This window comes from Lepidothrix coronata, unplaced genomic scaffold (assembly GCF_001604755.1).
Source record: "Lepidothrix coronata isolate B3197 unplaced genomic scaffold, Lepidothrix_coronata-1.0 Scaffold29, whole genome shotgun sequence".
Classification (NCBI taxonomy): Eukaryota; Metazoa; Chordata; class Aves; order Passeriformes; family Pipridae; genus Lepidothrix; species Lepidothrix coronata.
In genome coordinates, this window is record NW_016690209.1 from 2,811,750 (window position 1) to 2,820,587 (window position 8,838).

An 8,838-nucleotide genomic window follows, 5' to 3' on the forward strand; every position below is an offset into this window, starting at 1 on the left:
CCCCAAACTACTTAGCAGCACAGAATGTTACCTGCGTTCATTGCAGCTTATTTGACTCTTGAAGTTTTTTGTACTGATGCTGCAGCCAGGTTTAGCTATAAACTATCTTAGAAGTCTGTACTGGGAAGAATCAAAACCTCTGTTTGTGAGATGACCTAAATAAACTCCAAAATGTAGATTCAAAATAAGTAATTAATAATGCTGTATTGGGTTTACATGGCCAGGTTTTGGCAGTGAGGGTGGGGTGGCTTCTGTGAGGAGAGATTAAGAGCTGCCCCTACAATTGCTTACAAATTTAAACCCTGGGATTGCTTGCCAGGACTTTATGGTAGTTTAAAATACTTTTCTTACACATGGACAGCTTTTAAAAATCTATTTCATCTGGAAACTGCCATGACTCTGTATGAACAGCAGTATTGTTTTTCCTGTCTCCTTTTTAGGGAAGTCTTCCCTTGGAATGGCACTCTTTCGTCTCGTTGAGCTGTCTGGAGGCTGCATTAAAATTGATGGAGTGAAAATAAATGACATTGGTTTGGCAGATCTTCGAAGCAAACTCTCCATAATCCCTCAGGAACCCGTGCTGTTCAGTGGCACTGTGAGGTTAGTCAAACTATAAGAAGGCAAGAAGGATCGAGCAATCTATCAGCTTATACCTGAACTCAAATAGGTGCCTGTTGAGGTGATAGCTCTCAGGCATCCTAGCTTCTGCTCTGGTTTTGAAACAAAAAAATCAGAGCTAAATGATTTTAACTGGCCCAGGTCAGCACTGTGTGTGATCATCCTCTTTGCAAAGTCTTGCTTTCCCTTTATATTTGGTTGAAGTTTTTTTATCTTTGTCTTCCATCGCTACTCTTGTTCTTTGTCTCTTCTAACGCCAGTGTGCTGGGAACATCTGATTTCCTTGGCAAGGAAACTCTGTCGTTGGAAGGCTAGATGTGAATCATCTGTCTGGATGAATTAGCACACTGCTGGTTTGCCATTCATTGCTGAGTTAAAATTCTGGTTGTTTTCTGCCTCCCCTTCCAGATCGAACTTGGATCCTTTCAATCAGTACAGTGAGGAGCAAATCTGGGCTGCTTTGGAAAGAACTCATATGAAGGAGTGTGTAAGTATCATGTGCCCTGTGAGATACATGTTTGTATTTGGTTTCTAAACCAACATATTCTGTTAGTAGCTACTTTAGATAAAGCTTTCTCCCCCCTCATTTTCAATGCTTTATTTGACTGATTTTTCTTTTTCCCCACTATTTTATCAGACTGTGTTGAGGTTTTTTTTGAGAACATGCTGTATTCTGTGTCTGTACTCTTTTTAGTCAATAGCATAGCAGAGTGCTGCTTCATCACAGGGATTCTTAAGGTGTTAAAACGTTTCCAGTGATATTTTTACCCTTCAAGTGATATTTTTCTATATATGCCTTAGGTGTGCATTCTGCACTTATATTTGTGAGTGTGCATGTCACATGTGCATGTTTATACTGAACTTGTAAGTCAAGTGGCACATATAGCTATGGAACACAGGCTGCAGGAATTCCTGCAGGCACTAGGTTCACTCTCTTCTCTTGATAACAAAGATTATCAGGAGATCTGTATTTATGTTTATAAGATTTTGTGCAATGCTCTAAGATTTTTTGCCTTTTCCTTCCCCCACAGGTTGCACAGCTACCTATGAAACTTGATTCAGAAGTAATGGAAAACGGGGAAAACTTTTCTGTTGGGGAGAGACAGTTACTGTGCATAGCTAGAGCTCTACTGCGTCGCTGCAAGGTGAGCACAACAATGAGAGAAACAGCTGGAGATATCAAACTGATAGGAATGAACAAGCCTTTCTGTGCCAGATTCTGCCAGAGGAATCACATCAATGATTAGATTAGGTTAGAACAACTAGGAAGGCATTTGTAGCCAGCTGTGAGCTCCTGTAATGTCCTGCCATTGGAAAGGCACTGCTTGCCAGTGTTAACAATAGTGTGTCAGACTGGTCTGATAATTTCTTCAGTGTCCTGTTAGTGGTGAGCATCAGATTTTTTCCTTCTTCCACTTTTTTGTGAGTGTGAGCCAAGTTTTTTTCCATCTACGTGGTACTCCACTAAAATGTGATCTACAAATGGAATTTGGGATCATGCTGTGCCAGCAAAGTGAAAGGTTTTACAGAAATAGAAGACAAACAATAATTACAGTGAGAAAGATGAAAGCAAGTGTGATCTATAGGGTAATTTTGAAGGCAATTACATCAAGAAAACTGAAAGAGTGTTTGTGAAAACTACCTTTGTGACCACAACTCTGTAAGGATTGCCAGTTGTGACAACTCTTGGCCATGGCAATTCTGTCCACTCTACGTATTTTTATGTTTAGGGAGGGAAAGCATGACTATGAGTAACAGCCAGGATTCTGTGCTGCTTTCAGATATTGATCCTTGATGAAGCAACAGCTGCTATGGACACAGAAACAGACCTACTGATTCAGGAGACCATCAGAGAGGCGTTTGCTGACTGCACTATGTTAACAATTGCTCATCGCCTGCACACGGTACTGGGCTGTGATCGGATCATGGTGCTAACACAAGGACAGGTGAGCAGGAAGGCTTCTGTTGCTGCAGCCCCTGTTGCCTGGCGATGCCATGTGTGCAGGCTGAACTGGGGCAACAGCTAGCATTACAGGGTGGGAAATCCTCTGTGTTCATTCACATCCTTGGTAAAATACTCCAACACAAGCAGTTGCTGCCTGACTGTGACAAGATCAGAGGGCAAAATATCTTTTACACTCCAAGAAAGTATCATAGAGTAACAGTCTGTCTTTAAAAGTGTTTTCAAATCTCCATTTGTCTCAGAATTAACCTACATCTCTGGGACTTAGTGGTCGTTTCCCATTACTTTCATGAAGCCTTGTGCCATCAAGCAGGTCCATGACAGATGTTTAACCTATTTTCAGGCTTCCATTTGGGAGCCACAAGCAGTTAAGTGCAAGAATAGTGGGCAAGACTCTTAAAGGTAGAGAAGGCAAAAGCCCATAGAATCTGCCTCTGCCAGAGCCATCAGAGGTTGCTTCCTGTGAGTTAGTTCCAATGTTTGAGCCAGTCCAAAGCATTCCAGGTTACAGTATGTGTCCATAAACACACATACTTTCACTGCCTGTTGTCTAATCGAAAGATGAATGCTGTGTTTTTGATTCTTTACTACCATGTCACAAGTCCAAGGGGTAGGAATCCATTTTCTGCTGGATTTTACTGACATACTTTACGTGCCTTGTTTGCTTTTAGGTTGTGGAATTCGACACGCCGTCTGCCCTTCTGGCCAATGAGAACTCGCGCTTCTATGCTATGTTTGCTGCTGCGGAGAACAAGGTTGCTGTCAAGGGCTAAAATTCAGGGCAAAGTCACTTTAATTTTGGAGAGCTACACTCCCTGCCTGTGGCAGGCCAGCTCTCCCTCCTCCTCCTCCTCCTCCAAGCAGATTATTGCCTTTTCATCTTTTAATTTTTAGCACAATGTGTCAAGCCAGAGAGTTTTTAAAACCATGTCAGAAGAACTCTTCATGTTTTTATTATTGTATTTATTCCATATTACTAATTTTTTGTTATTAAATGCACTCTACAAATGGCTCAGGGAGCCATAGTTATAAATGTATCAGAGGCCTATAATGAAGCTTTATACATGTAGCTATATCTATACATATTCTGTATATAGCCTATATTTACAGTGGAAATGTAAGCTGTTTATTTTATATTAAAATAAGCACTGTGTTAATAGCAGTGCATATTCTTTTCTATCATTTTTGTACAGTTTATGGTACCAGAGATCTGGCTTTGTTATCGGACTGTATCAGACACCGTTTTGTCTCTTACAGTTCGTCTTTTCCTAGTGCCGGATTTTCTGTGTGTCTGAGTGGAAGTGAAGCTTTGCAATAGTGTCCTTTATTGTCACATCTTTGTCTAGCGCAGCAGAGAAGAGCTCTGTGGTGTAACTATTGCATTGTAATTTATCAAAGCTATTTGGAGCATCGCTAATGTTCACCACGGCAGCGGCTGCTGCTTCCCATGATGCTTTTCCAAAGCAGGGTTTTTAGTGATCTGAGTGGAGAATCACTCCTGGGTCACATTAAGGCCTTGTATTTTCTCAGTGTCCTGACACAGTATTTCTTACTGTATCAGCAGAGTTTATTTTAATGCAAGCAAGCCCAAGCTCTTCCTGCTTCGCTGATCTAACACAACCAAAATCTAACTGTTCGTGGAATGATCTGTGACAAATTAATCATAAGGTTCAAATCATGCCCTGTGTGGTAGCAGGAAAGCCTTTCCAGAGTTGCTTGAGCTGACTGACTCCTTTACCTTGAAGCTGCTAACACTCCTCAGAGGTTTAGGTTGGCTTTCACTGGCATGGGTAACACTAACTCTTTGTTCTGCTCACTTATACTAAAATTAAACAACATCAATATTTCCTGTTCCTTTACTGCACACTTGTTAAGGAAGCAGTCCTCGACCCCACGTCTTCTGGAACCTTAAACAGGTTCCTGTTGATCAGGATGTAACACTGGTGTAGGACATGGTTTTCTTACTGTAAATGACCTACCTCAGGTTACTGGGTCCTGCGTAGTGCATTGCCATGATCACTGTACACCATCCCCATTTTTGGGACCTGTGGCCCAGGGGGACACGGTTGCTCCTATAATAGCTGTGACTTATTGAATGGTCAGCGTTGCATGTCTTTGTCAACTTGGACATTTTGTAGCCTTAGCATGTTTGCAAAATGTCTCATTGAGGCAGAAATCTGAAAAGTAAATAAAACTATTTTGGGTTTTGTAAATTTTATTGGCTTAAGTGGTTTGTTTTGGGCATATAAATGACTTCTCACCTTTTTGAGCCCTGGGGGACAGGTTTGCAGGCTGGTTTGGGGTTTTTTTCTGGTCATACGCCGTGGTTTGATCTTTCTTCAGAGTAGAGGTGTTTCTTTAAAAGTGTGCTCTCCAGCATGAGGATGGCTTACAATACTTGTATGTTGAGTAGTAAAGGGAGTAATAATTTATAGTGCAAGTTTTTAAGCCAAGTAGAAGGGCTGAGGTCAGATGGAATCAGAAGATCCTTCTTAGGCTCAGATTTTCCATTTTCTTTACTTTCAAATGGTACTGTTTATAGTGTCACATTTCTGCAGTCACAGTAACAAGCATTTCTACCTACCAGTACCACAGGCAAACTGTGGCTTTAGCAGAGCTTGGAATATAGCTTGAAAACAGCACAAAAAAACATCATTTGTTGTGATTGTTCTTAACTCTTGTCCTAAGCAAGAATTAACTGGCACAGACCTTACCCTGCTCACAGGCCTTGAGTTTACCCCATGAACTTCAGGATTTCCCTTGAAGGAAGTGGGCTAATGCACTTAGTTCTTGAGTCCTGCTGGGGTCAGTGTGTGGCTTCGTTTTGCAGCTAAGGCTGAGCTAATGGCAGTCTGGGCAGAAGGGGAGCCATCCTGATCTTATCCTCCTTCTTCTTCCAGGCTGGGAGTTCCTCCTCCTTTCCCGATGCAGGAGTGTCTCTTGTGTGGTCCAGCAGTGACCCAGTTCAGAAAGCTAAGTTGCAGAAAGTTCACCCTCCAAAAGCAGGAATGCTGTACAAAGAAGGAGACAGAAAGGCACAGCTGGAAGGGAGGTGAAGTGGGGCTGCTCTTTTCAGTAGGTGCTGACTGTGACTAGCATAGGTATGAGAGGAAACCACGCTCAGCATTCACTGCACCAACTGCTGCTTCCCAGTCATGGTCTCCTAAAGAGCTGAATCTTTCCTGCTGCTTTGGTGAGCTGAAATAGCTCAACAAGGTGTCAGACAAGGACCTGTGATGGAGCAGGTGAACAGTAACCTGTGGACAGCAGGGATTAGCTCAACCATTTTGTTAAATCTTGGCTGCACAACTGTTATTTTGGAATTAAAGACAGAGACTGCCAGAGGGAAACGTTCTTTCTGTTGTAATCGCTTCTCTGCTTCACTTGGCACTTGTCTCACAGACTTACTGAAGTATTGCTGTTCACATGGGTAGCTGTAATTTTTTTACTGGCTTTCATCCTGCATCAGAGGAGCAAGTTGAGGCCTGGCCTGAGGCCCTGTCACTGAAATGGAAGGAAGAAACATCAATATTTACAAATGAGACTGAAATATCTGTATCTTTGAAGCATTCTACAAGAGGTTGATGATGATGATTGAAATTTTCAGGAATTGGATTGTGCTGTAGAATTTATAGTGTGTTATCCCAGAGAAGACTTCATCCTATGCGGAGTAGAATAAGACACTGGGATTGGGACAGACTTTCCTTAAAACGATCCTACCCAAAGTAGCATGGAGATAGCACATGCTTCTGTTGTTGTTTAATCCCAGCTGGCAACTAAGCCCCACACAGTCCTGTGAGGTAGGGGAGAGAATCAGAAGGGTAAAAACTAGAAAACTTGAGAGTTGAGATCAAGACAGGTAACAGGAAAAGCAAAATCCATGCAAGCAAAGCAAAACAAGGCATTCATTCTCCACTTTCCACAGGCAGGCATGTGTTCAACCATATCCCGGAAAGCAGGGCTCCATCATGTGTAATGGTGACTTGGGAAAACAGACACATCACTCTGAATGTCCCCTCCTTCCTCCTTCTTCCTCAGCTTTTAAGATGCCATATGGAATAACCCTTTGATCAGCTGGGGTCAGCTGTCCCTGCTGTGTGTCCCCATCTATCTCCTTGAGCACCCTCAGCCTCCTTGCTGGTGGGGTGGGGTGAGGAGGGTGAGGAGCAGAAATGGCCTTGGCTCTGTGCAAGCACTGCTCAGCAACAGCTACAACATTCCTGAATTATCAACACTGTTTTCAGCACAAACCCAAAATACAGCCTGATACCAGCTACTGTGAAGAAAATTCACTCTACCCCAGCCCCAACCAACACACATTACAGCAAAGGCTGTGGCCCAAGACCAGCAGGTGTGCAAGTGGAGAGAGATTTGCCTGGGATAACTGGTTGCTGTATTGCTCTCTGTAATTTAAATTGCATCAGTTTTGCTTATTCTGTCCAAAGTGCGGCCAATCCTGATTCATTATCATAAGCTTAGAGCCTCTTCAACATTTTCCTGCTCATCTCATCTGTCTGATGAGTGGAAACATTGCACTTGCTTGGGACTTCAGTCAAAACACAGGTAGGATTCTTCTAAAATTACCCAGTGGAGTTAATGTGCAGTTAGACTGGTGTAATTAAGCCCAAAATCAGTCCCTGAAGTTGTACTGGCTTGAACACCTGAGGAGACTTCACCCTTACCTGGGGGGAAGGTTGTACAGGGTCAGATCCCGAGGCTGTTGGGGCTGTGCTCTGCACATCACCTGTAGGTGAGAGCCAGATCAAGCAGTCTCAATGCGTCACTGAAAAGAATGTTGAGAAAGGCAAATTTTTTCAGAAGGTAACCGGTGTGAGTGAGAGAAGGTGTCAGAAGGATAAATACACGGGACATTTGATTTATTAAAGGAGGATGTGGAGAACAAAGATAGCAGGACAAAACGTTTCTCTTAGTTACAAAGGGGATTCCAAAGACAAAATTGCTTTTTGAAGGTGCTTTGAAAGAACACTGAGAAGGTATAGGGTGGCTGTACTACCCTCAGCAACCAAAGAGCCTCCCTGAGTGCTACGTTGTTATTTTTTACTGCAACTGTAGCATGTGTTCTACTATATATGAGTGATTACACAAAGGTTTTCTTTAGCTTCAGGTCTGTCTAGGGTGATATTGTGATTTGTTTGACCCTTGTTTCAGCCGGTGACTGCAGCCACGTTGTGCTGAGGCCGCAGTTTCTGCCTCCAGCATGACAACATAGTGGAAACTCAACTGGAATTTGGTGCAGATGCTGTTGTTAGTGCAAGGCTTGGGAGGCTTTTAGAATGTACCACTATGGGTTCAGTAAAGCCACAACCATGTAAGAAATGTTCCCGTGTCATCTAAAATATGTGCCTTGGAGCCTCACCAGGCAGCTGAGGTGTAGGTAAAGTGTAACAGTGAAAATTGGAGTGAAAATAACTTACAGAAGTGTCACTACATGGGGCTGATTACCGGGACGCCTCTCCTGGGCTGCAGGGAGTGCAAATCACAGTTACTTGCAGCACACCTCCTTCGTCCCAGCTTGCTGACTCCTGCTGTTGCCATGCAGAGAAACAAGCGATTGTACAAAGCTGATAATTTTGTGGTTTCTGTCTTTTCCGATTTAGGAAGGCAGCAGTGGATGGCGTGTGACTGATTGCCTCGAGGATTTGGGGAAGAATAAAGTCCATTATGTGTGAGCTGCGCTCTGGGGGCAGTTTGGAGTGAGAGTTGGAGGCAGGCAATAATGGGAGGGAAAAGATTTTTAAAAAGAGTGTGTATGGGTTGCAGGGAACAGGGAGGCTTTTTAGGGTTAGCCTGTGAGCTACATGTGGGGGTGTGACCAGAAAGGAGGAGGCCAAAATAGGTACCGGTGGGATGAGGGTGCAAGGATCAGCCCGGCTGGGAGCCGTAGTGTGGAGGGCTTGAGAGTGTTTGTCGTGGATCTGGCAAGTGGGGCAGTGAAAATGAAGTGTTCAGGCGGTGCGGAGGGGCAGAGCCGGCTGTGAGGGGACAGGAGTGACCTCAGCGAGGCACTGCGACCGTGCCAAGGGCCCTCCCCAGAGCAGGAGCGCTGGGATCGGTGTGTCCGGGGAGGCGGCGGTGGTCTGGGGGGTGTGGGGAAGCAGAGGAGCTCCGCGTGGGTCGGTGTGGGCGGGTTCGCACTGAACAGGGGGCGCGGCTGGATGGAGCCGCCGGTGCGCGGGTCCGCACACGTGGGCCTGGCTGGGCGTGCAGCGCCCACGCCTGTGGATGGATGAACAGAC

General features: G+C 44.3%; 1 protein-coding gene and 1 long non-coding RNA gene across 6 annotated transcripts in view; one reads left to right on the plus strand and one right to left on the minus strand.

The window, feature by feature from the left end:
- ABCC5 (ATP binding cassette subfamily C member 5) overlaps positions 1 to 5,935 on the plus strand; it is a 46,019-nt gene extending 40,084 nt beyond the window's left edge. For 4 of the 5 annotated variants that reach the window (XM_017810592.1, XM_017810593.1, XM_017810595.1 and 1 more), the window contains 6 exons: positions 441 to 600; positions 1,027 to 1,105; positions 1,650 to 1,763; positions 2,400 to 2,564; positions 3,253 to 3,336; positions 5,482 to 5,935. In XM_017810592.1, the coding sequence (XP_017666081.1) occupies positions 441 to 600; positions 1,027 to 1,105; positions 1,650 to 1,763; positions 2,400 to 2,564; positions 3,253 to 3,336; positions 5,482 to 5,637 (758 nt within the window). In that variant the 3' untranslated portion in view covers positions 5,638 to 5,935. Of the gene's footprint in view, positions 1 to 440; positions 601 to 1,026; positions 1,106 to 1,649; positions 1,764 to 2,399; positions 2,565 to 3,252; positions 4,798 to 5,481 lie in introns of those variants that run through there. The other variant, XM_017810594.1, reaches the window with a different exon arrangement.
- A 62-nt stretch (positions 5,936 to 5,997) lies between these two features.
- LOC108495193 lies at positions 5,998 to 8,598 on the minus strand. Its single transcript, XR_001874024.1, has 3 exons — positions 8,017 to 8,598; positions 7,264 to 7,364; positions 5,998 to 6,085 (listed from the first exon to the last, which is right to left on the minus strand). It is a non-coding gene; the product is annotated as an uncharacterized LOC108495193 (long non-coding RNA).
- Between the last annotated feature and the right edge of the window lie 240 nt (positions 8,599 to 8,838).